At 53.6% G+C, this 22,427-nt stretch overlaps 1 protein-coding gene across 2 annotated transcripts in view; it reads left to right on the forward strand.

Moving 5' to 3' along the window:
• Window positions 1–2,092: 2,092 nt before the first annotated feature.
• The window catches only part of GPC4 (glypican 4), a 71,052-nt gene continuing 50,717 nt past the window's right edge, over window positions 2,093–22,427 (forward strand). Inside the window, exon 1 of one of the 2 annotated variants that reach the window (XM_075435476.1) lies at window positions 2,093–2,528. In XM_075435476.1, coding sequence (XP_075291591.1) covers window positions 2,165–2,528 — 364 coding nt within the window. In that variant the 5' untranslated portion in view covers window positions 2,093–2,164. Of the gene's footprint in view, window positions 2,529–10,682; window positions 10,804–22,427 lie in introns of those variants that run through there. The other variant, XM_075435477.1, reaches the window with a different exon arrangement.

Genomic DNA, 22,427 nt, shown 5'->3' on the forward strand with positions numbered 1-22,427 from the left:
GTGAGAAACTGCTGGAGGAAGCAAAAAACTTAGAAAAAATTTGTTTTTGAGAGAAGCTACTTTCTCGTTCCTTAAAAATAAAAGAAAACGAGTTTTTCATGAAGAATTTCAGGCAGTCCCATTGTATTGCTGCAGCCTTTGATTTAACTACTTGATCAAGCATTCGACAAAACCCTCCGTGTTTTTCAGGAGGTTTCTTAAATCCCGCCGAGGTATGGGATTATGAGAAACAACAAATGGCAAGCTGTCTCTAACCCCACAGACTTTCTCACTCTCGTTTTCTCTCTCACTTTGGAATAAAAAATGCAGTGCTCCCTGCTGAGTTCTCTTTAAAATTCACATTGTCTCTTCAAATAAAGGCTGGGAGGGTGAGGTAGTGCTTTGAAAACCAGAACTCAGTCATACATTGCAGGGCCAGATCCTAGAGGATTATTCTCTCTCGGGACACTTTATAACTTCATGAGAACTTCTGGCCCAGCTTGTCTCACTGACTCGGTGTGCGTGGCCCGGGAGGATGGCCGGGTGACAGAGACCCCCGCACCCCTTTCCAGCAGGATGGCTGGATTTGCCCCCGGAGACTTTTTAAATCACGATAAAGCAAACTCCAGCTTTGCCTGTAGAGATGGCTGATTTCCCGCGCAGGCAGGGGATGCTCCCGGCATCCCTGCGTCCCAGCCGGAGGGCCAGCCCGGTCGCAGCAGGAGCCTCTCCGTCGCGGCTGGCCCAGGCTGGGCTGCGGTAACGCGGCTTTCCATTGCTTTTGGTGTCATAATTAATTCCTCGACCGCAGCAGCCTGCGCTGCCCCAAGGCTGCGGTGAGTTGCCAGCGTCGCCACTCAACGCTCCGAGCTGCGCGAGCGTCTTGTTCCCACGAGACGTGCCTGGCGGGGCAGCGTGGCCGGGCTTGGCCGTCAGCGCGCTCTCGCCGGGGAAATGAATAGAGGGTCTTTTCCTCCCGACCCGCCGGTGTTTTGCTGACAAAAGCTCAAGAGCGAGGGGGTGAAGCTGGCAACTTCCTTCGCTGTTGTTCCAGTCTGTCCTTCCCCAGCGCGGCAGTGGGAGAAACGAGTGTAATAAAGGAGCGCATTGAAGTATAAACCGCTGCACGTGTCTCTTTTTTTTTTTTTTCAAACGACGCTGTTGCCAGGCCATTACACAGTCACGGGGCAAATTACGAGACACAGCAGCGGGCGCAGACACACGGACGCTGCAGCGGGACAGAGCTGCCTGCGCAGTGTCTGCGCCCAGGGGACACGGCCACCGACACCTCAGCATGCCCGACGGGGAGCGAGGTCTCCTGAAGCAGACCCTTTGAGTGACACTGTAGCCACACGACTTTAGGACAGTGCCCGTTGTTCTTGCAGTACTATTTCTGTGATTTTCGGTAAACAGAAGCAAGCGGCAACTGTTGGGCTTGCAGCCCTGGTTCAAGGGTGTAGCGGGGTCCTGTGCAGCCTGCTGTAGGTGACCCTGCTTCGGCAGGGGGGTTGGACTGGGTGACCCACAGAGGTCCCTTCCAACCCCGAACATTCCGTGATTCTGTGGGACTTGTGCACATCTGTGCAGGGCCAGGGTGCGAAGGAGAACGAGTGGCCGGAGCGCTTTGGTGTCCGTGTTCGTGAGGCCCCGGTCCCGCCGGACCCTCAGACTCTCAGAAACCGAGAATCAGTGGAAGAAACCCGTCGGTTTTGACGAGTCTTTCATGCACACGGCTCAAGCCTGCCACAGCGATGCCCAGCTTCACCGGCTTAGCCAACCTGCGCACGGGGAAGGACCAGCTCCGGCGCGGCCCCGCGCAGCCCCGGCCGGGGGTCTCCTGCCCGGGGAGCGGCGGGGAGCGCGGGCGCCAGGCAGGAGCTCCGGGTCCCCGGGCTGGGGCCAGCCCCACCGGCAGCCGCCGAGCTCCGAGTCCCCGTGCTGGCGGGGCCCGGCGGCGGGCGGAGCAGGGGGCGGCGGGCGCGGCGGGGCGGGGGCGGCCGCTGGGGCCAGGCCGGCGGCAGGCGGGCGGGCGGCCCCGGGCTCCGCTCCGCCTCGCTGGGCGGGCGGATCCCAGCGCCTGGTTTTCCCGGGGGCTGCAGCGACTTGTCCCGGCCCTGCGCGATCCTGCTTGGCTGGCGCCCTCCCCGCCTCCCTCCTCCTCCTCCTCCTCCTCCTCGGCCGCCCCATGTGCTTCCTGCCGGGCCAAGCTCGCAGCGCGCCGCCGCACGCCGGGCCAGCGGAGCGGAGCCGCGGCGGAGCGGGGCGCGGGGCGGCGGGCGCGGCTGCTGCGCGGCGCGGCGGGGCAGGCTCGGCGCAGGGCCGGCTGCGGCCTCGGGGCGCTCCCGCCCGGCCCCGGCGGCCCCCGCCCGGCCGCACCATGCCGCGGCGGCGCGGCTGCCTGCCGCCCGCCCTGCTCTGCGCGCTGGCCGCGCTCAGCCTGCCGCTGCTGCTGGCCGCCGAGCCCCGCGCCAAAAGTTGCTCCGAAGTGCGGAGGCTCTACGCCGCCAAGGGCTTCAGCCAGAGCGAAGCGCCCAGCCACGAGATCAGCGGTGAGTCGCGACCGGCGCCGGCGCCTTTGTGCGCGATCGGCTCGGGGCCCCCCTCCCGCCCTCCCGGCCCGGCTCCCCGGGGCTCGGCTCCCCCCGGCGCGGTTCCCCCCGCGGAGCCCGGCGCGGCGGGCGGGACCGCGCCTGTTGCCGGCCGCGCTGCCCGGTTTGCTCTCCCCCCGTCCCGCCCGGCGAGGGCACCCGGACGCGCTTTCTGGTCTCTTTCTTCTTTTTTTTTTTTTCTTTCCCTTTTTCTCTCTTCCCTCCACCGTCGTCCCGCGGTGGCTGCGCATCCTGGGGACCGGAGTGCTGGCCGCCGGCAGCGGTAGGAAATGGTAGCTAATGCACTCGCACCCAAAACATTTTATTCTTTTTTGTTTCATCCTTCATCTCCCTCCCAGGGCCGCTGCTTTTATTTCCCCCTCTGAATGACCTACTGGACCGCATTCTCCGCGGAACAAAGGAAGTGCCTTTTTAGCTGGAATCCTCGGAGACCACCAAGGACTCCGGCTCATGCACTGCAATTTCGCACTACTTTCAACAATAACAAAAATGCATGACTGAATAGCTCAAAAATGTGGAGTGTGAGGGGCATTCATTTCGGTCTAGGACACTGTCACAACACAGACAGACCCCGAGTAAATACCTTTAGACGGCTAAGAGAGAAGCTGGGGGTAATCTTTACCGTTGGTGTGCCCTCCAGATACGCATACATTATCCTTTTCACTGACAGAACGAAAATGATTTCAGTCGGTTGTGCTTTTATATTGTCAGGCTAATGATATGCGTTTAGCCTCCATCTGTTTGAATAAAATTGCGGGTCCCTTTACTTCTCCGAGAAATATTTTAATGAGAAACGTCTGACTGGTTGCAGTTAAAATGCTCTCTCCCCTTCACCCTCCCTGCTTCGTAAAATGGTCTCTAATAAATAGGCTTGGTTTTGATTTGAGTCCAGCCCTCGTCAGTGCGGGAGCGGGACACGAGCAGGCTTCCTCGCCCGCCCGGCGTCGGGAAGGTTCGACCCAGTCGGTTCATGTATCGTTGTTTAATGACTTGGTGAGCTCTGGGGGATGTTGGGAGTTGGTCATACTGGCAGGGCTTCCATCTGAGGCTCGAAAGCTGCTGTCGGCTTGACCCTGTGCTGTTGAAATAAGGGGTCAGAGGAATGTGGTGAGCAAGGTAAGATGTTGTTTGGCAAAAGAAGGGCTTTCTGCAGTGACACGCTGAAAATTACTGGCTGGGTTCTGTCGCTTTTCCAGGGGTGCGGGGACTCTGCGTCTGGCCTCGCTTGGAAAGCAACAGGTCTTGCAAAGTTAGGTTTTAAATGTCATCCCGCTTTGCAGGGTGCTTCAGGGAGGGTGGTGGAAGCCTTTAAAGGAGGTGTGTGCTGCATACGGCTTTCAAGTGTGGTGTCCCTCAAGTGTGACTGCACTTAATCCTTGAGTGGGGTGCTACACCTGCAGCAGTTTCACATTCCCCCTGCAAACACGTGTGGTTTTGGTGTCTGTTGTGTTTAGGGGCTCCGGATCCCCTCTCTTGCCGCTCAGCTGCCATAGGCAGACAGTCACTGCTTGCCCCGCTGCTGGTTTTAAGGTCTGACGCTGGGGCAGAAGGTCCGTGGTGTGGTCCGTGGTGTGCGTTGCATCTCGAAAAATGGGTCACCTGCCAGACCCTTGGTTTCAGTTGGCATTTCGGGTGGTAGCGATGTGTTTGCCTTCAGGTGGGTCAGGGAGTGGGAAAGGCAATTGCCTGGGAGCCTGTCTAATTGGTGAGAATGAGATAAATGTGTGTGGGGAAGAGCTGGGTCTTACGACAAGCATCCCACTGGGATGATGGTGGAAACTGCTTGGTAGACCTTTCTGCTTGCTAAACTGTGGTGGAGAACAGACTGGAGAGGCTTCAGTGGGCTGTGCTGCTGCTGGGATAATGTACAGAAACATGGTTGTTACTGGCATGAACTCAAGTCCGAAGTCCATCAAGTTCTTCTTTAGATTTTTGTACTGGTTTGGTGGGTTGTGCTTTATTTTCCTGTTCTCTTACAGAATTGCTTTAGATCACAGTGCACAGACAGAAACTCCCTAGAACCTTTCCAAAAGGGTGTCCTGAATGCTGTGGCAGATTAGTTTCTGTAGATGTAGTGGTTTCTCTACTGTTAACGGCAGGGATTACCGACTCTACAAAGCGTTGGCCGTGACTTGTCGAAGTGAAGCAGCTGGGCAGCGTGGGCAGATGTGCCCCTGCACTGGGCTGCGGGACAGCAAGCGGAACTCATCCTCTCTGGGTGGGCGTGGGAGTTGTTCAGGAGTTAGCAGCGTCTCACGTTGATTCCCCCCCCCCCCCCCCCCCATTTATGTGCTTCTGGAGCAGTAGGTGTGTACATTCTTTTTTCTTTCAAAGAAATGCCCATTCCAGCAATCTTTTTCTCTGTATCATTGCGATTTCAGTCACATTAAAAGGCTGTTTCTTGTCGATAATTACCCAGGAGTTCAGTTTAATATTTGTTTAGACCAGCTTTAGGATGTAATTAGAATATACATAAATGGCAGATATATCTTGCTGAAGTACTTGGGCATTTCTGAAAGAAGTACACAGCAGGTCAGCTCACTGCTTGCTTGGTAAGAGGTGTATAATGTGTTATTTGCAATGCGGAACGTATAGAAATTGTTTCCTTTTATGTTAACCTGCTGTTAGAGGCGTGAAGAGATACTGCCGCTATAAATCTGCGTGGAAGCAGTTCAGAAGTCCTGGTCCCTTGGTGCTGCCCTGTGTCAGTGATCTGCAGTACCTTCTGCGCCTGTAGCCCTGTGATGTGTACCTGAGAGGTGCACGGCGAGATGCAGTCTGGCTGCTGTTGCTGGAGAAGTCAGTGCTTGCACAGAGCTGAAGTAGATGGTCTGTGAAACTTGTCTGATGATAATGTCTAGAGAGTACGTGGTGTGGGGAGAGCACCAGCCTGCAGCTGGTTTTAAGATTGCTTTAAAATTTCCTGAGAAAAGGGCGCACATCTCAGGAAGGTCTTGGTCCTACAGCGTGGAGCTGCTGAGTTTGTTCAAACGCTGCCCGGAAAGTGTCATTCCTGCTGGAACCCACTGTCTCGGGGTGATGGAGCAAAGCTCCCGGGAGCGAGCAACTGCAGGGCCGGCTTACCCTGCTGGGGCGGGTGCAGAAGGAGATGCAAAGCCAGCTGGTGGCATCCAGAGACCCACAGCAGGTGGCTGTGATTTAAAAACAAAACCCCCCAGTGTCTCTTTCAAGAAGCTCCTTCTTGCCCTCAGGTGTTAAACGGCTGGAAATTCCTTCCCTTTTCCTGCTGAGTGGCAGAAATAGATGTTTCTTTTCCTGGATTGAAAGGGGGGGGGGAGAAATCTTGCCTGTTGGTGGAAAGCCTTATCAGTTAACCTGCGAATTTCCTGCAGAAGCGTAGTGCCTCCCCTCGCTGGCACTGCTGTCGGGGTGTTGGTGGTCGGAGGCAGGCTCAAGTGGAAGATGGGGAGTGCAGAACGAGCCTGGAGCCTGCCTTCGCAGGGAGCGGGGCGCGAGACTACTCTGCGTGCTCAGTCTGAGTGAAGATGCTTGACGTAATCTTTGTCTCTGTTTACACCAAATCAGTGGAGGAGCTGCGTGTTTTTGTTGGGAGTGATGGAGAGCGGTTCCTTCACCATGACTCGTGGGGTTTTGCCCAAAGTAACTTTGGCAGGGGTGCTCCCAGTTCCCCCTGCTCGCTCGTCCCCGATGTGTTCGTGGTTGTCAGGTGGGTGCCGTCGCTGCTGCATCGCCCAGAGGTGCCGCCTTGGTCAAGCAGGAAGGCTGCTTTGTTGGCATTGCTCTTTTACGTACAAAGTTCAGCAAACGCTTTTTTAGTTTTTCGCGTGCTTCTCTTCTATGTGGCCTCTTCCAATCAAAAAAACGTTTCTGGATCTCATCCAGGACTCTGTTACTCGTGCCGTCTGGCGCTGCTGAGCCTGTTGCAGTCGGTTTGCACAAGACGGGTTCTGGGCTCGTTGGGGTGTGAGAGCTACCGGATAATACCTGCTCCTCCTCGCCGGCCGTTTGGAGGTGTGGAGCCACCTGGCCACCGGCTGTAGCCGTCTGCAGTGACTCTTGTCCGGCGAAGGCAGTAGCCCCTGGCGGGCAGGGTGGTTTCTCCTGCCCGGCGCGTGCTGATGGAGCCGTTTCCTGACCACCCGTGGGTGGAGAAGTGACCGTCGGAGAACGTCCTCGCGGTAGACGCCAAGTGCTGGCATGGAAAAGTAAACGAGAGAATCGTTTGAAGTATTTTTAGCTGCTCCTAATGTCATTTAGCAACTGGAAACGGCGGGAGGGGGGAGCTGGCAGCGTGCGAGGCGAGTGCCCCGGCGTCCGGCGCTGGCGGCCGGGTGGCTGGGCCAGCGTTGGTGCGAGCCAGCGGCCCCGGCTGACTCACGGCTCCGGCCGCCCCTCGCCTGGGACTGGACTTTCTCCCTGTGAATCTGCAGCGCGGGGTTTTGTTCGACTGCAGCGGCGCGCCGTGTCCTAGCAGCCGGCAGCACGAAGCATGTGGTTAGCAGCAACTGCTCGCAGTGGTCCGGGCGAAGTGGGAGTATCGTTTGCCTTGGCAGACACTTCACAGAAAGTTCTGTTTTTTCTGCCAGAATAAGCAGTCATTACATTCCGTACAATTCATAGTCAAATTATTATCTATTGTTAAAATTGCCTTAATTATCAGATGTTTCCTTAGACATGTAGCTGTTTTTTAGGAGGCTGAATGGAAGTGTGTACATTGTGCAGCTCAGGCCTCCTGCAAAATGTTTTCAGTACTGTTTTGTAGTTTCAGGGAGATTTTCTGTGGCTTTCATATGTCAACAGACATTTTATTCTTGCTAAAACAGCATCAGAGCAAGGCCGGCACAGCGGCGAGGCGCTGGGTTTGCCTCGAGTCTCTGCCTCTCCTCTCCACCATGGTTTTTATCCTTGATACCTGTGGAGCTGAGGAACTTTAGGTTGAAGCATTGCTGCCGCTTGTGGACAACAGATGTGAGATGGTTCTGATGGGAGAAGGCCCCAGATGAGCATCTTCTGTCTTGCAGGAGCTGGTGGCATCTGCCAGCAGGGCTGGGACCTCAGTCAGGAGGCTGGGAGGGTCCCGGGTTGTTCAGGGTGGTGAAGTCCATGGTTTGTGGTGTTGGCTGGTGGCTCGTGCAGACCCCACCATCCTGGTTATGTGCAGTGCGTTGCCAACCCCGGCAGTGCCCCGGAGCCGACGTGGATGGAGAAGGGCTGCCAGCGCTTTGTGAGAGGTGTCGGACGCGTGGTTGCCACCTCCCATCCCCTCCACCCTCAGCCGTTCCAGTGATGAGCAGAGGGGTGCTCACCACGGGACTACTGTGGATGTGCACATGTGTGTTGAGTTGCAAGGGCTCAATCCTTCATCCCTCCCACCTGGTCTCTTCCCCAAACCGTGGAATGGAGCCTCGGGATTATCCTGTCTGCTCCAAACCCTTCGCCTCCTCCCAGGAGAGGAGCGACCCTCCGGGACTGATTCCTGCTTTTGTTCTGCCGCCTTTTTGTTTTTTTTTTTTTTTTTTGTTTGGGGGGGCAAGGAAATTCTTCTTAGCCAAAGAGGTCAGGGTGCGCGTCTCCTCCCCGGCGGCCGGAGCCGAGAGCGGGCTGCCAGCCCCGGTCTCCGGGGCAATAACCTCCTCACATTCCTCACATTCCTCCTGCTTTCTCTTTCTTTTGAGATTATGAAGATAACTTCCTTTTCCCATTGCTAAGCAATGCGAGGGCCCGGGAAAACTCTTAATTTTCCCCCTTGCTCCCTAAATTACTTTGTGTCCTCCAAGGTGCCCCACAGCAGACCCCTCCGGTGCCCTGGAAGGGGCAGTTTGTGCTCTTCGCTGGGATTTGTGCATCTCGGGAGGAAAATTGCTGGTTGTATTGTTTTTATTTTTAATTGCCAAGCATTTTAATTGAAAGAGGACAACTTTGTTGTAGCCTGTCTTACTTGCTTCCTGGTCTGCTAAAGGCTTTCCTTAGTGTTTCGTGAAACTATTTTGCCTTTCTAGCAGCGATTTCGGGCCGTCTGTGTTGTGCTTTGGCCGTGCAGCGTGCGTGCAGCCCCGCGGAGGCTGTGGCTGAAGTGCCTGGTTTGTTCTGGGGGATTTTCTTCTCGTTTACATCTTTCTGGTGCGGGAAAGGCGCTGGGGTGAAAGCAGCGTGTTGGGAAGAGGGGAGCCGGTGAGGAGGCGTCGGAGGCTTTACGTGTGCGGGGCGGGTGGCAGGCATGTGGGCTGTCGTCAGGCTTTGCCCCTGCGAGGATGTAGCTACTCTGATTTTCTTAGGACTGCATTCTCCATTTGCAAATGGCCATTGGCGTCTCGGGCATCTCTGCTCTGCTCATTCACTGGTGTGTGCCTCGCCGTCCGGCACGTCTCATCTCCCCATGGGGCTGGGGAGAGGGGCGAGGTGGGATGGGGAAGGGGTGGTGGTCCCCAAGGGCAGGGGTGCATCACCTCACTGGCAAGGTGCTGTGCCTGAGAGGATGGAGATGGTGCTTAACAAGGGTGTGTGTGGTTACTACCAGACAGGATTGTTCTTCGGGAAGGGCTGGCTGAGAATGATTTTCATGTGAAATAGGATTGTAGTGCTGCTCTTCCAATGTAAAACATTGCCTGATTTCTCTCTCCCCCCACCTCCCCAAGCACTCCTAGAAATACTTCTCTTTTTCTGTTGTTCATCTTTTAAGCAAAAAACCCACATCTGTTCGTTTCCAGTCTTGCTCCTCGGATTTTCTGTGCTTTACACATTCAGTGGATGATGGACATGTGTGAGTTCGCTGAGAGGGACTTCTCTCTGCTGGCTCTGGGGTAGGAAAGGTGCGTGGTCAGCAGAGAGCTGCGCCGAGCGAAGGGTTTTGAAGGAGTATTTCCTTAATGTTTCCAATTTAGAGGCTGAGAATTGTCTGGATTTTAAGCAAATTCAGATGGGAGCAAACAATGATGAAACCTGTAAAATATGTTTCAACATTTTTGTGGGAATAGGAACTGTTCTTACGCAGGCGAGGCTGCGGCGTTCGGGAGGTGAAAATATGTGGCCCTTACACATTGTCAGCATTGTTGCTGCTTTTTCTTTTCTTCTTTTTTTTAAAAAATACTCATAGGAAATTGGCTTTGGTAATTGAGTTTCTACAGAACCACAACATCCAATAGCTGTTCCTTTCCCGGGGTCACACTTAGGTTAGTTTGTAATGTGCAGGCGGTTTAACCTCTTGTGGTTTGCAGTGCTATTCTAGAAATTGCTGGTGATTTGGGGTGTGTTAGAGTAACGACTTCACAGGAAAACCCCAAATGTCAGGGTGTCTGGGTTTCAGAGAGCTCGGACTGCTTGCCCCGTGCAAACCGGGCACCTCGCGTCCCACGAAGGGATGTGCTCACAGCAGAAGGTGTAGGTAAAGCCTTTACGGGCCGTTGACTTTCCTTTTGAAAGAAGCGGAAATAACGCTTGGCAAATTGTTTACCTACGTTGACTTATAACATCCTCCTGCTTGGAAGCACCGTGCGGAGCCTGCGCTGGATGCTCCGTGCTGGGTCGCATCGCCCCACCTGGCCGGTCCCCCGGAGCAGCGGTGCCCCGGACCCCCAAATCCCCGGGGTTTAGGGGATTTGCTGGCAATGGAGGGCCAGCTTCAAGAAATTATGAGCTGGGACTTTGGCTTGGTAGCATTGACAGTTTGGTATAGAAAGCTCTGTGTTGCAGGCTGCGATGACAGGGGATGATAAATCACTCTTGGCTGGTGCTACAGGTTCTAATAATGGTGTTTTAAGAAGACTACATGGGTTTTAATACAAACTTTTTGCTTCTTTGTACTCTCCTCTTTTTAAAGACCGGAGCCTGTTTTGATTCAACATTCTTGGAACATAAAGACGGAGCCAGAATTTTTAATGGGCTGAAATGCAGTTTTTTGCTTCTCCTACAAACACGATGATCTTGTTGGAGTGTCTTTATAGCCAACTGCCTGGCAGTGTCCTCTTTATGAGGGAGCTTGCTTGCTTGTTTGTTTGTTTTACAGGTAACTTTGCCCCCTGGAAGATTAAAGAGCAAGCAGCTTCGCCCAGCTCCGGTGGGTGCTATTAGAAAGAAATTTGTGTTAGGAAGAGACTTTGACTGTTAAGGGGGGGAAAATAACCTCCTGCACCCTCGCTGGCTTTCCTTGGCCTGTTCCCATGGGAGGACGTGGCATTTATGTGATCAAAGAAACCAGCACAATTATAAGCCTGATGGAAAATAATTCCTTTGCCAGGTACGCGTGGGCACCCAGGCGGGTTTTACTTTTGCTCCGAGTAGTGTGGGGTGGATATTTTTTGCCCACCTGCCAACCTGTGGGTTTCTAAAGCACGGTGGCTGGCCGTTCTGGGGGAGCACAGGGGGGCCTGAGGGTGAGGTACCGGTGGCGATGCCCCCCTCCAGGGCAGAGGCACCGGGCAGAAACCCAGCGAGCGGAGCAGCGGTCAGAGCGGTGCCACGGGTTTGGTCTGGGCTGGAGGAAAACAAACAGGCTTCCTCCTGAGTTTTGGCTCGGTTCGGGGACAGAGCTGAGGGTGCCATAGGACCGTATGCTTTTCTTCTCGGTGGGGGGAAAAATGGCTTTGATAGCGTCCTCTAATGGTTCAGCGCTGTTTACATAATAATTGTGGATCGCTTTCACTAGCTCTCGTAATGAGATTGCTTTCTCCTAGTGCAGTCAGTGCTGGTTCGGTTTTACGCGCCCCTGCCTCCCTGCACACGGCGTTGGGCTCGCGCCGGGGCGAGGAGGCGGCGCGAGGGCTCCGAGCCTGGCCTGGCCTGTCTTCCCAGCTCCGGGTGCGGAGGAGAGCTCACAGCTTCTCGTTGCAAAGGAGAGGAGGTGAAGGGGACTTGGGTCACCGGGACAACTTCTGAAAGACCCAGGTAGCGGTTTGGAGCATCGTAGTGGTTTGGAGCATCGTAGCATCTCAACGGAGTAGGGTTTAAATCCATTTTGGGTAATTTCTCAGTACAGTGCTCATCTCTGTACTTAAAAACTCTTGGTTTTAGCTACTGCCAAGGAAGGGAATCCACTGACCTGCTTCCACTGGGAGGAGGAAGCCAGGTCCTTTCACCTCGGCGATCCGCCGTATCAGAAGCACTGATGTGTGATGGTCGACGTGCATCTCGGATATTGTTTGTGTATGTGAAGCTGCTGGATTAGCTGCTGCAGCCTAGCTTGCATATAGCACTCGTTTGCTTCCCGTGCCTGAGCGGTGGTGATCGGTGGTGGTGTTGCTGTACGTCAGGCTGCCGGCGCCCGCCTCCCGCAGCATCCCACCGTCTGAGCAGCGGTGCCGAGAAACTGCCGGGCAGCGCCGGGGGACAGCACCCACTGCCGAGCTCTGAATTAATAAATAATGTCACTGGGACGAGAACACAATAGCGTGAGTGCTGCCTTTTGAAAAGGTAAGGTTGGGTGTTGTTTTATTGTGTGTCTCTTGTTTTTTTTTTTTCCTTTTTAGCATGGTACCGGGTGCGTTTGGGTTTCAGAGCTGGGCGCTGGCAGGCAGGGCACGGCCAGAGTCGCTGACCCTGCGGGCACAGCGCTGCTCCGGAGCAGGACGAGTCCCCGTGGGGCAGTGGGTGCTGCTGGGAGGCCGTGGGGCTGCGTGCCTGGCTTTGCGGATGCCGCTTGCCTGTCCCTGGGGATGCACACCCTCTCCCCTTTGGCTGCAAGTGACCATTTCTTTAGAAATACGTGGGCTCAGCAGCTGGAGGGAGGGCCTGAGCAGAGGGTGAGCTGACCACCTGCTCCTTTCCAAAACAAAACGCTTTTTTGGTGGGATTGGGGAAGGTGGCACTGCTCTCAGCCACGTGGCTTCCACCAGTTACCATGAGTTAATTGGGGCTGGTTGGAGAGCTGTGGCTTGGTGAGGAGGCTGGAAGGGACGGCGCTCTGGGCCGTGTCTGCCCTGTTGGCTCCAGCCTGCCAAAGGGACGTGGAGAACCCGGTGGCAGGCGCCTAGCTAGCAGAACTCCACATAACTCGGCCCTCTGCTTTATTAAAGGCTCCTTTATACCACTTTTTGCGGCAACCCACGCAAGAACAGCCAGCCTTTTCAGCAGGCTGCAGCCTCCCTTACCGGGAAGGCTGCTGCGCGGGGAGCAGCCTGGCTGGCACGCTGCTGCTCCAGACCGGCCCCGAAGCCGCTCCGAAAACGCCGTCTGCGAGCGGGCGAGGGTGCCGGGCGAGCCTGGTGCTCCTGGCCAGCCTTGCCGAAACCGGGGACCTTCCCGCTCGCCAACCAGCCAGCTCGATAGGATAGTGAAAAATAGTTGTGGCGAGTAGGGGTTAATTTCTAGGTATCAAAATATGCGCAGAAGGTTAAACGGGACTTCCTCCTTGTCAATGAATTATGGCTTTAAAATGTTTGCATTCTTTCCTGAAAGATTTAGGAATAATTATACAGCACTCAGGGGCAAGGCATTACCAGATAAACTTAACAACTCTATAATTTGTACTCGAGGCAGGGTTTCCTGTAAATGATAGCTTTGTTTAATTTTACAATACTGCTTCCAAATGTTTGCTGGGTATGAATTGCCAGCTAAACTGGACTTGTGAATCTGGAAGAGTGTTTGTTTGTTTGTCATTGCAGACAATAAAAGCTGCTGTATTAGGCTAAAACTTGGCATCTCCTTCACGACTTCTAGGCATCCTTCCCCAGGCAGGTTTGGTGGGGTGGGCAGCCGATGTCGGGTGCGAGCAGCTTTCCAACTTCTCTGTACCGAATCCCTGAGCTGCTCTAGGATCTCCTTGTGCTCTGCCTTTTTCTGGGGTCGGGAAAGGAATGCTGCAGTTGCAACGCACATACTTTATTTCCATTACTCAAAGCCGGAGTCATGCATAGTTACAGCCAAAGACACTTCAGCAGCTCTGGGGATAACAAGATAGCTGACAGACTGGAATGCGGATTTATCAGGGGTAAAAACTGGCAAAATTCCTTATTTCTGATTCTTCTTTTTACATAGGCCCTTCATGCTTCTGCTGCATGAGCCCCCAGCAAGTTTTAACCCCTTGTGATCTCCCAGCTGAGCCTGGGGATATGTACTGGGGCCGCCTGTGTGTCTGCTGGGATTGAGTTGCTCAGTCCTGCTTCGTTCCTAAGTGTTGTTTTTAAGCTGAGAAGCTCTTCCAGAAATGTTTTCAATGGGTTTTTATTTAAAAATGTGGACCTTTGCACCAGATGTGTGTCTGAGTGACCACAGAATGTAAATTTTACTGCGTGTTGCCTTTGGACTGGCAGTTTGGGAGACTACCGGGCAGTTAACATAGGAGGATTGTGCCATGAAATCCGCTTCCTTGGGATATGATTCATATTAATTTCTTTCAGAGCAAATCTCTTTATTGGCTTCAGTTACATTTTGATGTAGAGCTACTTTTCCTGTGCCTTTGTCAGGACCTGGAAATATTTATATTGCTGTGAGAAACAGATCATCTTCTGCTCTATGGCTTTTTAGTAGTGTATATATATTTTAAAATTTTGAAACATTAAGCAGTTTCTTTTTGGGGAATCAAGTTATAGCAGAAGCAGCACACTTGGAAGTTACATGGATCGAGTGAAATCCCTCAATTACAGGAGCTACGTTCAGCAGACAAGTCAAACTCTTTAGGGAAAGAGTTTCAAGTTAAAATTTAACCTTTCCCAAATATTTTCTGAGCAGCTCGTGGTGCAGCAAGACCTGCCTGGTGCCAGACCCGCACGGGAGCCTGCGGCGAGGGCTCCGACGCGGCCATCTCCGGGGTGGGTGGATTTGGAGCTGGTGGCTGTGCCTGTGGTTGTGCGTCTCGACTGGCGGGGAATGAAGAGAATTTCACTTTTTATTGGAAAAGGAAAGGATTGCAAAACACTTTGTTTTGGAAAAAATGTCATTGTTTGAAAATAGCGTGAGAGCTGGAGAGGGGCTGTCCCTAAGCCTGCTGCGGCAGCCTGGAAAATGCTCTGCTTACCAGGGGGCTTGGGTGAAGCTCTAAGGCTTCAGTATTAGCTCAGAATTTTGTCCCAGGCTGCTCAGGCTGGAAGGCCACACTTCCCCCATCCCCACCTCTGCCTTTGGTGAGGAAGGATGGGAAACTTTGCTTTTTTTGTTTTCTTTTGGGGAGTAGAGTTTAAAGTAAGGAGAGTCTTGACTGGTGGGCAGAAATGCTGAGGTCTGGCTGCGCTGAAAGCACCTGAAACCTGGTCATGGTCAGCACTTGAGGCTCTCACAGGAGAGTTGCTGGCTCCTGGTTCTCTCCTCTCCATGTGCTTTTTGCCCTGCCCCTGTGTTTATCCCTTTGGCTGTGCCCTGACCAGGTGAATCTGAACCAGGGTGGCCCCTTGCTGTTTTGCTGCGGGTGCTTCTCTGGTGCTTCTTTACCTGTTTTGTCCTGGTGCGTCCATGGGACAGGTTCATCCCCACGGTGAGAAGCTGCTGTGCTCATAGCCCATGTCTCGTGGGGTCGTGGTCGTCCACTGGAGACCCCCAGCCCACGCGGGAATGCCACCGACAGCAGCCCTCGTGCTAAAGCCGTGCCTTGGCCCTGCGAGCATCGCTTCGTGTCGCCTGCGGGTCGCTGAACGCCTCCCTGCTGCGGGGACTGCCCGTCTCTCCTCTGGGCTTTTTTTAGCCACAAACTTTTTATAGAGTGTTTTTGCTGACGGAGGGTGCCGGGAGAACGCAGCAGCGGCGGGGAGGGTGGGAGCCCCTCTCCCTGCTTGGGAAGGACGAACACAACTGGTAAATGCATCCCATCCTTCTAATCGACCTTCCCTCCCCTGGGGCTCGTGGGGTGCCGGGGGGGGGGCTGTTTACCTTCCAGCCAGTGGACTTCGGATGGTGCCGCATGGGAGGTGGATGGCAAAGGTCCTGTTTGCACTCGCTCCTCCCCCCAGGTTGCTCAGGGCCGTGCTTAAAAAGATAAAATAAACCCCTTCGACGCCTGCCAGCAAAAGCCTTGATGCAATTGTCCCCTGGTACGATAAGGTGCTTTCAGCTGGGCATGTTGTTTCTCCACCCCGCCAAAGCTGTTTGCACAAGCCCAGCTGCTGTGCACGAGAGGGGATCAAAATTTGGGTCTGCAGGTGGACAGTCTCTGTGATACCCAGGGCTGAGGTCTCCCAGGCTTGCTCCTTCCAAACTACCTAAGAAAGTGTGACCGTGTGTTGTCTAGAGGGGAGGAGACCTTGCTGGATGGGTGTAGGGTCTGTTGCTGGCTGCAGGGCAGAGCCAAGCTTCGGGTCCCTTTCCGGGCTAGGGAAGGGTTTCTGCAAAAGCAGAGGCAGGAGCTGGGTGGCTCGGCTTGCGTGGGCAGTGTCAGCCATCCAACGTGTGGAACGGGCAAAGCCACCTCGGATGTGGGGAAGGAGACGTGCCATGTTCCCACGCGGAGCAGCACAGCCAGCCCCGTTCCTGCTGCAGTCACCACCACCAGCTCCTCCACGAGAAGTTGCATGCCCATGCGGTGAAACAGGTTTGAAAGAAGAGTAGGGAAACCAAGAAGATGGTCTTAAAAGGGTGCAGTGGCCTCCTGCACCCTCCTTGCAGGCGGTTGTCCCCTGCAGCCGCATCCTTGCGCTGAGACAGTGCTGTCCCTCCCGGGAGGATTTTGCTCAAACAAACCTTGTGGCATGGAAGCTGGCTTGCAAATTGTTGAAAAGATGTTGAGATTTATCTGTGCGAATGTGAGGAGGAGGAGGAGGAGTGCCCGTGCAAACCCGCTGGCAGATAAGGCTGGTGTCCACAGCTTTGCTAGGAGAGGGGGGTAGATAGGGCATCCTGGAGGGGGGAAGAAAGGGGAATTTTTAATTTTGTGATACCCTTATCTTAATCCTTTCTGTCCTCTCTGCTACCCTCCTTCTCGCCTCTTCCAGGTGGGGTTAAACTGCTCAGCCTCGCCTTTTCCACAAATACTGCCAGGCTGCTGGTTCCAGGCCCGGGGAACACATTGGGAGTTCTGTTCCAGCAGCGGGATGGGTTTCGGACGTAGGTCGCGTTTTGCTGGCTGAGCACAGTGCGCTGCTTGTGTGAGCTGGGTGGCTTCTGCAACAGATGCCCGGGCTGTTAAAAAAGTGACGCTTAGTGGGGAGTAGCAGGCAAAGGCTTAAAAGCACATTTTTCAGGTAAAAATTTTATTTACAGGCTCAGCTGCGGTCTTAGCTCCGAGGAGGTTTCTTGTAGGGGAGGTGAAGCTGGGACGTGGACGGTGTAGGGGATGGTTCAGACCATCCCCGCTGCTGGGGGCTGCGCGCCCGTCCCAGCGCCGCTGCTCCCGACCGATGTCCCCGGGTGAGGCGGCAGCCGCCCTGGCATCGGGCTCTGCCGCGGTGGCATCTCCTGACGGGCGTCCTGCCTGCCGTGCCCGGGGTAAGGCAGAGCTGGGTCGATGCCTCCTGCTTCTCTGTGGCTTGGAAAGAGGTTTGCGCCCCTTTTTTTTTTCAGGGGGGCCAAACCCAGGGCTGTGCCGCTTGCTGGAGGGAGGGTTCCCACCGGCAGTTCCTCTTGTCCCTCCCCGGCTCTTTGCTGTGCGCAGTGGCCCATTTTCAGGGGTGTTTCAGAGGTCTTGGGAAAGCTGCACCCTGGGGATTTTGGCGCTGGATTTCCCCTGTCTCCCGTTGTGCCACTTATTTGCCTTTCTCCGTGCGAGGCTTTGCGCTCAGCCACGTGTGTTTTTGGAGGTTTGTCTTATTTACATGAACGGTTCTCAGAAAGTTCATCTGAAAAGCAGCTTTTCTTCCTGGGAACAGCCAGGAACCACTAGTGTGTGATCTTTGTGTATAAAGTTGCCTTTCTCTGCTTATAAACAGTGGCCCGGGGATGGATGTGCGGTGGACCTGTTTAGATTTGAATCTGACCCACCTCCTTGTTTTCGGTGCTGGCATCCCCTTTGAGCAACGTGTTCTTTCCTGCCTTTGGCAATAATGCATGGCGTGAGTTTTTTAACCTTTAAAATTGGAAAGCCATGTCAAACTGCGGTGTCCTGCTGCAGACAGCAACTTATGATTTTTGTTTTAATTATTTTTTTTCCCTTGCACAATAGCGTATACACAGATTGCTCATTAATTTCCCGTGCAGCCTTTCTTCTGGTGGCCTGGCAAGCCGGGAGCTGTTAGCCACGGAGAGCCCGTCGTGTGTCCTGATAGCCCGTGGTAGCTCTGCCCAGGGAGGGGGGGGAGCTGGGAAGCACACGTGCGTGCCTCGGCCCTCCAGCTGTGGTGGAAGAATTGCTGCGAGATCAAGCTCTGCTGGCCCTCCCTCTCCAGAGCCCTTCATCTGGGCTTGTTTCCCCAGCCCTGGTTTGCATCAGGTTGACGCGAGCTAATTATTCCTGAAACCCCATTAATTGGTGCCTCTTTCTGCTCCGGCTGAAACTGGGAAATTGTTTCTGCAGTTGTGAGCAGAGGGAGGATGTGGGGCAGAGCAGCATCACCGTGGCCTTCCTTCCCGGGAAGGCCAGCTGGAGCGTGGGGCTGGCGGCATCGCTGGGGTCACTGATGAAGCAAGAAAAGCCTTCATATGATTTTTGTGGGCAGGGCTGAAAAATGCAGCGTGCCGCAAACTTGCTGCTTTACTGGATGTTTGTAGTGTGCAGCTGTGGAGTGAGATGCAGCCTGGGTTCCTGCAGGTCAACTCAAAATTGGGTTGTGGCTGTGATGCTCTGGAGAAGCATCTTGGGGTTGATGGCGGTGGTTCCTCCAGACTGCTGTTCCGGAAAGCTGCTCTGCAGTGGGAGGGTTCGCAAAGCTGGGACAGGCTGTAGGTCTGGCTTGCCATGGAAAGGGCTTTGCCTGTGTCCAGGCTCAGAAGGTCATCCTGCCCTAAGCTAAGCTGGAGGTGACAGCAGGGGAGCTGCAAGCGTGGAGCAGCGCGAGTGCTCTGCCTTCACTTTGGTGCCAAAACGGTCTCCGTGTTGCTATGAAAATGTCTGGTGGAAAACTTTCCGCTTATAACTGAAGTCTCATTTATGTCTGCCCAGGACCTGCTCTTGGACTGAATTTCGTTTTCTGAGCAAATGGGACTTTGGTCCTTGAAGGCGGGGGAAAAAATAACTGCTCCAGCAGCTCTCAGCCCACCAGCCCTCGGGTAGCTGGGAGCCAGGGGGGCTTTCTGGCAGAGGACATGGTCTGTTCTCCGGGAGCGGCGTAGGGCTGAGCATGGCAGTGGATAGCGTCGCTCTCCTGAATTGTCTTAGTTTGTGAGCCCTCTAAAAATTAATTTCCAGGGGGGCCACAGCCCCCTGCATTGCCAGTTTCAGACCACTGCCTATGTGTGCGCTCCCACAAGACCTCTCCAGTTGCCCCCAGACCACAAACGGCAATGAAATGCTTCGTAAGAGCCGAACTGACTCAGGGGAGGGGGGAGAAAAGAAAAAGCATGGATGCAAAATGCATCTGGAAATCTGGCCTTTTGTGTATCTTTTTCCGAAGTCTCTTAATCCGCTCTAAATTCTGAAGTTATCTGCACTGTTATTGTGCTTGGCAAGCTCTGCAGGCAGGGGAAGGGCGTATTAATTTGGGTTTTTACATAGATAAATGCGGTTGTGAAGTGCTGTTGACACATGGAAATGTTGGTGGATGCGGAGAGAAGAATCGGCTGCTTTGTGATAGCTCTGTGCCAGTTCCTTCGTTTGAATATCTTTTACAAAACCCAATTGTAGCAAAGCGCCTTGCAAAAAAAGGGATGCATATTTCTGTGGCTTAAGAAGAAAAAAAGGCAAGCCCAAAAACACACACACGCCCCCCTCCTTAGTAAAAGTTTTGTGCGCATCGGAAACAAAGGCATCAGCGTTTGCTTGTCAGAGCTAATAAAGTTTGCTTGGATCTTAATTTTTCTGCTTGATTTCACAAAGTAATTGAAACTTCCTTTTTGCTTCAAGCTTTTTTTTTTTTCCTCTTTTTTTTTTTTTGTTTTTAAATATTCTTAAAAGAACATCTTTTGGTCAGTGAGTTGATGGAATTTTGCTCAGAAGGCAGGCGCTGTTTGAGCACAGCGAATGAGTGGTCACTCAAAGCTTGTGGGACAGATTACTTGTGTCTGCAAGTCATTCCTCCAAGTTGAAAACCACCTAGACCAAATAAACCTTGAACTAGAGGTTTTATAGGAGCTTTTGAGCGTGTAAGTGAAGCTTTTGTAATCGCTGTGATCTGATAAAACCTTAAAAACCAGGGTTCCCATAAAGAAAATAGTAGTTCCACTTAAGGTGATAAAAGCCACATCTGGTGAGCTTTGCTTGCTACCGCTTGATGACCTGTGAAACAGCAAATAGTCCTTGCTCCGGAGGAGAGGACGCCAAACTGCCGGGGCCATACCCTTGCTGTGGGGGGGACACACCAAAAAAAGACCATCTGAGAGCAAAACCAGCGGCTTTTGAAGAAGGAGCATCCTCCAGCTCACATTTGCGATTGCTTGACTATGGTGTCTTGCTGGCCGCCTCCCGGTCGGCACGGCGCGGGGAGTTTTAGAGGTTAGGATAAGGAGGGGCCGGGGTAATTGAAAGCAAACAAACAGCAAAGACAAAAAAAGAAACATAAAACAGCAAACCCAAAGCCACAAATAGAAAACAGACTTTGCAGATTGATTAGTTCAAATTTGTTTATTTGAAGTCCCAAAAGTTCGCATTGTCGCTCTTTCAGGGTGTCTCTCAAATTTGGCAAGATGTTAACCATGTGTTTTCAGATCGGCTTTTCACAAGAAGGACCCTGCTTGTTGGTGTTGCCTTAAACTTCAAACTGAAAGGAGGGTGCCAGGCTGCGAAGGCTGATTTGTAGTTTTGACGTGCAGGTGCTGCTCTTGAGACAATCACAAAAAACTTTTGTTTTACGGAGGGATTTCCTTGGGCGTGCTAAAGAGTACTGAGCGTTAAGACATGTTACTGCTCAGCTTTTTCTCCCTCTCCCTGCTGGAAACAGGTTTAGGAGTACTGATACACTTGCTGGCTTTGGGAATTGGTGGAGACCTGATAAAGTCTGGTTTTACTTCTGGATATCAGGATGTTTTGGACGGGAAGATGCTTCCTACCTTCAGTAACAGATCAACAGAGCAGCTGTTATATATATATATATATATATATATATATATATGTATGTATGTATGTGTGTATGTATAAAAAAATTTTTACGGACTTGGATGAAGCACCCCCAAGCCCCCAGATGGAGGAATTACAGCTCCAGCCTATTACCTGTTGGCCATTAATGAGCCAGGTCTAAATGCCTTGACTGTACCTGAGATTTCGAAGCTGAATCTTTTGCATGATATTAGTATGGCAAGAATGCCTCCCAGGGACAAGCAATAACTCCCCAGCACGTTTGCTGTGCCTCTCCGGGAAGGAGTGAGTACATTTTGGGTCGTGCTGATACCATCTCCTGCCTTGGCGCTATCAAAGCGGCTGGAAGCTCCCCGCCGCTCCGGCAGCCTGGCTCTGGTGTTCTCTCGCATCCAGGCGCGTTGTTTATCTTTAACCAAAGGCTTGGATAAACTTCCAAAATAAATGAATGTAGTAGTCCAACTTGGTCTGCTTTGGCGGAGGTTTTCTGGAGTGACGCAAACGTTACAAATATGGAAGGAGCTAAACTTCAGACGCTGCTTTTGGACCAAGTTTTCATAGTTGTCTCCTAAAGCAGCAAAGGGGAACATTTCCTTGAAGAAAAATCTTTTTTTTTTTTTTTTCCCCCTATTTCCCTCCCTCCCCCTTTCTCGTTTCATCTGCACCCTTAGTTCACATCTGCCTTCCTGATTAAGAACTAATCATTGAAGATAGATGAGTGCGGGAGCGTTGCAGCCCTTGGGACCAGCTCCGGCGGGTCAGGAGCCGGGAGGCACCGCGGGGTCACCATCACCGCTGCCGCGCCGGAGGCTGCCCAAGCCGCGCTCCACTGCACGGAGGAATGCAGTAACAGGATTTAAAGGAAACGTACAGAACTAACGAGGATTAGGGCTAATTGTCTGCCCCGCTCCTGCGAGGGACGGCAGGAGGTGGCCATGCGGGGAGCGACCCCGTTCTGCACGGGGAAGGTCCCGTGGTCAGAGTCTGTTGGTAGAGGGCTTGGGTAGGCTTGGTTGGCATGGTTGCTGTGTGGAGAAATGGAAAACGGCGAGACTTTGAGGCTGCTGGAGCAAATATTTCTGTAGTTGGTGGGAAACTTCCTCTGCATGAAGGATGCTCGCCGTGCCTGGGCTCTGGTTTTGCTGGCGTTGCACAGCTGTCGGTGCGTGCCGGGAGCTGCCGTCCCCCGGCTGCTGAGCGCTCATCCCGGGGCTGAGCTCGGGCTGGTGGGGGGAAGCCTCTTACCGACGGGCTCTGCACGCCGGTGAGTTTGTTCTGAGAAACGGCGTGATGCTGTCAGAGGTCTTTGGGGACCTGGTCTCCCCTTGCAGGTCAGGCTGGTTACCTGGGTCTTGCAGACAGGCTGTGGTATCCCTCGGCTTGAATAATGGGCGATTTGGGGAGTGAGGCCATCGGGGTTGGTCCTCAGCAAGCCAAAGTGGTGTGAAACGCTGGCTGGAGATGACCATGCATCAAGCGGGACCTGAGGCAGCTGGGTGGCCAGACCAGGAAGTTAATCACCCCGTGTTTCTGTGCTGTGGGGAGGATTTGTTCCTGCCTGGAAGAGAGCAAAGTTCACATGTGGCCCAGCTGGAGGATGGAGGGATGATGCTCTTCGCTGCTGCGGGTGCCAGCAGGACCCTCTGGGCTGGCAGTAGCCGGCGAGGGCAGGTGGGGCGCAGGCATGGACATGGCTCTGAGCGGTCATGCTGTGCCGCCGGGTGAAAGCCTGTTGCTTCTGAACCAGGCCTGCCAAGACCATTGCACCTGGTTGCTCTCATCTGAAGGCTGGCCTCAGGCGCTTGCCAGCGTGGCAGACCCTTCGGTGAGGCCCCATC

The sequence above is a fragment of the Opisthocomus hoazin genome, chromosome 14, assembly GCF_030867145.1.
Source record: "Opisthocomus hoazin isolate bOpiHoa1 chromosome 14, bOpiHoa1.hap1, whole genome shotgun sequence".
Classification (NCBI taxonomy): domain Eukaryota; kingdom Metazoa; phylum Chordata; class Aves; order Opisthocomiformes; family Opisthocomidae; genus Opisthocomus; species Opisthocomus hoazin.